This window comes from Lynx rufus, unplaced genomic scaffold, assembly GCF_022079265.1.
Source record: "Lynx rufus isolate CCGP_SWC_20201006 ecotype Redwood Valley unplaced genomic scaffold, mLynRuf1.p SCAF_4, whole genome shotgun sequence".
Taxonomy (NCBI): domain Eukaryota; kingdom Metazoa; phylum Chordata; class Mammalia; order Carnivora; family Felidae; genus Lynx; species Lynx rufus.
Window position 1 is genome coordinate 6,262,645 of NW_025814856.1, and position 1,769 is coordinate 6,264,413.

At 42.6% G+C, this 1,769-nt stretch overlaps 1 protein-coding gene across 1 annotated transcript; it reads left to right on the forward strand.

Annotated features, from left to right (window-relative positions):
* Positions 1-224: 224 nt before the first annotated feature.
* On the forward strand, positions 225-1,190 carry LOC124523300 (olfactory receptor 7D2). Its single transcript, XM_047095163.1, has one exon. It carries the CDS (start codon positions 252-254, stop codon positions 1,188-1,190), a length of 939 nt encoding a protein of 312 aa, XP_046951119.1. The 5' UTR covers positions 225-251.
* Positions 1,191-1,769: the final 579 nt, after the last annotated feature.

The following is a 1,769-nucleotide window of genomic DNA, read 5'->3' on the forward strand; positions in this document are numbered from 1 at the left end:
ATATGAGTGAAATCATATGGTATTTGTCTTTCTCTGACTGACTCATGTCGCTTAAGAAGGGTGGTTGCCATAAGAAACTCCATGTTTTTGGGTTTCACTTATAAGTGAATGGAGACCCATTTAGACAGAATGACTGACTTCATAAATGACTTGAGCGAAAGCCATGGTCAACATTTTCATTACATGGCGGGTGCTGGTTTGCTACTAATCGACGTTGCTCTTGTGTCTTCCTTCATAGATATATCAGGTACATGGAAGCAGGAAACCAAACAGGAATTTTAGAGTTCATCCTCCTTGGGTTCTCTGAGGATCCAGAACTGCAGCCCTTCATATCTGGGCTGTTCCTGTCCATGTTCCTGATCACTGTGCTCGGGAACCTGCTCATCATCCTGGCCATCTGCTCTGACCCCCACCTCCACACACCCATGTACTTCTTCCTCTCCAACTTGTCCTTGGTCGACATCAGTTTCAGCTCCACCATCGTGCCCAGGATGCTGGTGAGCATCCACACAGAGAACAAAGCCATCTCTTATATGGACTGCCTCACTCAGGTCTATTTTTCCATGTTTTTTCCTATCCTGGACACTCTCCTCCTGACCGTGATGGCCTATGACCGGTTTGTGGCCATCTGCCACCCCCTGCACTACATGGTCATCATGAACCCACCCCTCTGTGGCCTGCTGGTTTTTGTTACCTGGTTTATTGGTGTCATGACCTCCCTTCTTCATATCTTTCTGATGATGCATCTGAGATTCTGTGGAGATCTCAAAATTCCACATTTCTTCTGTGAACTGACACAGATTCTCAAGTTGGCCTGCTCCGACACCTTCCTGAACAGCACATTGATATACTTTATGACTGGTGTGCTAGGTGTTTTTCCCCTTGTCGGGATCCTTTTCTCCTACTCACGAATTGCTTCATCCATAAGGAAGATGTCTTCAGCTGGGGGAAGGCAAAAAGCATTTTCCACCTGTGGGTCTCACCTCTCAGTGGTTTCTTTATTTTATGGGACAGGTGTTGGAGTTTACTTCACTTCTGCAGTTACTCACTCCCCCAAGAAAGTCTCAGTGGCCTCGGTAATGTATACCGTGGTCACTCCTATGCTGAACCCCTTCATCTACAGCCTGAGGAACAAGGATGTGAAGGGGGCGCTGGGAAGGCTTTTCAGTAGAGTGGCTTCTTGTCTGTGATGGATCTGCTGGCCCCAAGACTACGAAATTTTATGGATCCTAAGAGCAAAAACTTTGATTCTGGAGTTTACTCTTGAATCTTACACACCTTTCACCCAATTCTGAAGGATCAATGACTTCTCTCTCCTAGTTTTTACAAATTTTTAAACAACCAATTTCCTCATAATTTATGTGATGATATTTCTGCCCCATCTGTTGTCCCAAAGTTATGTCCTCCACTTTCTTTCTTACTTCCTCACTGGTGAGTTCTAACCTGGATTTGGAGCGTTAACTTCAGCCTTGTTGTCTGAAATGTTGATGGAGAGTGCAGTTGTTCATATTAACTTATTTCTATGTGTTTTATTGTGGGTTTGTGTTGTTCATGTGCGTGTATTACCAACAGTGTTCTGGAGTTTTTTTAAACTGGATAAAATATGATTTTAAAACATAATAAAATAAAGTCAATGTTTTAGTGCTTATTATATGGTAAACCTATGTTAGCTGCTCTCTATTTTCTTAAGCATCTTCCTCAATGGAAATGATTACTGTCTCCATTAAAAAAATTTTTTTTAATGTTTATTTTTGAGAGAGACGAAGACA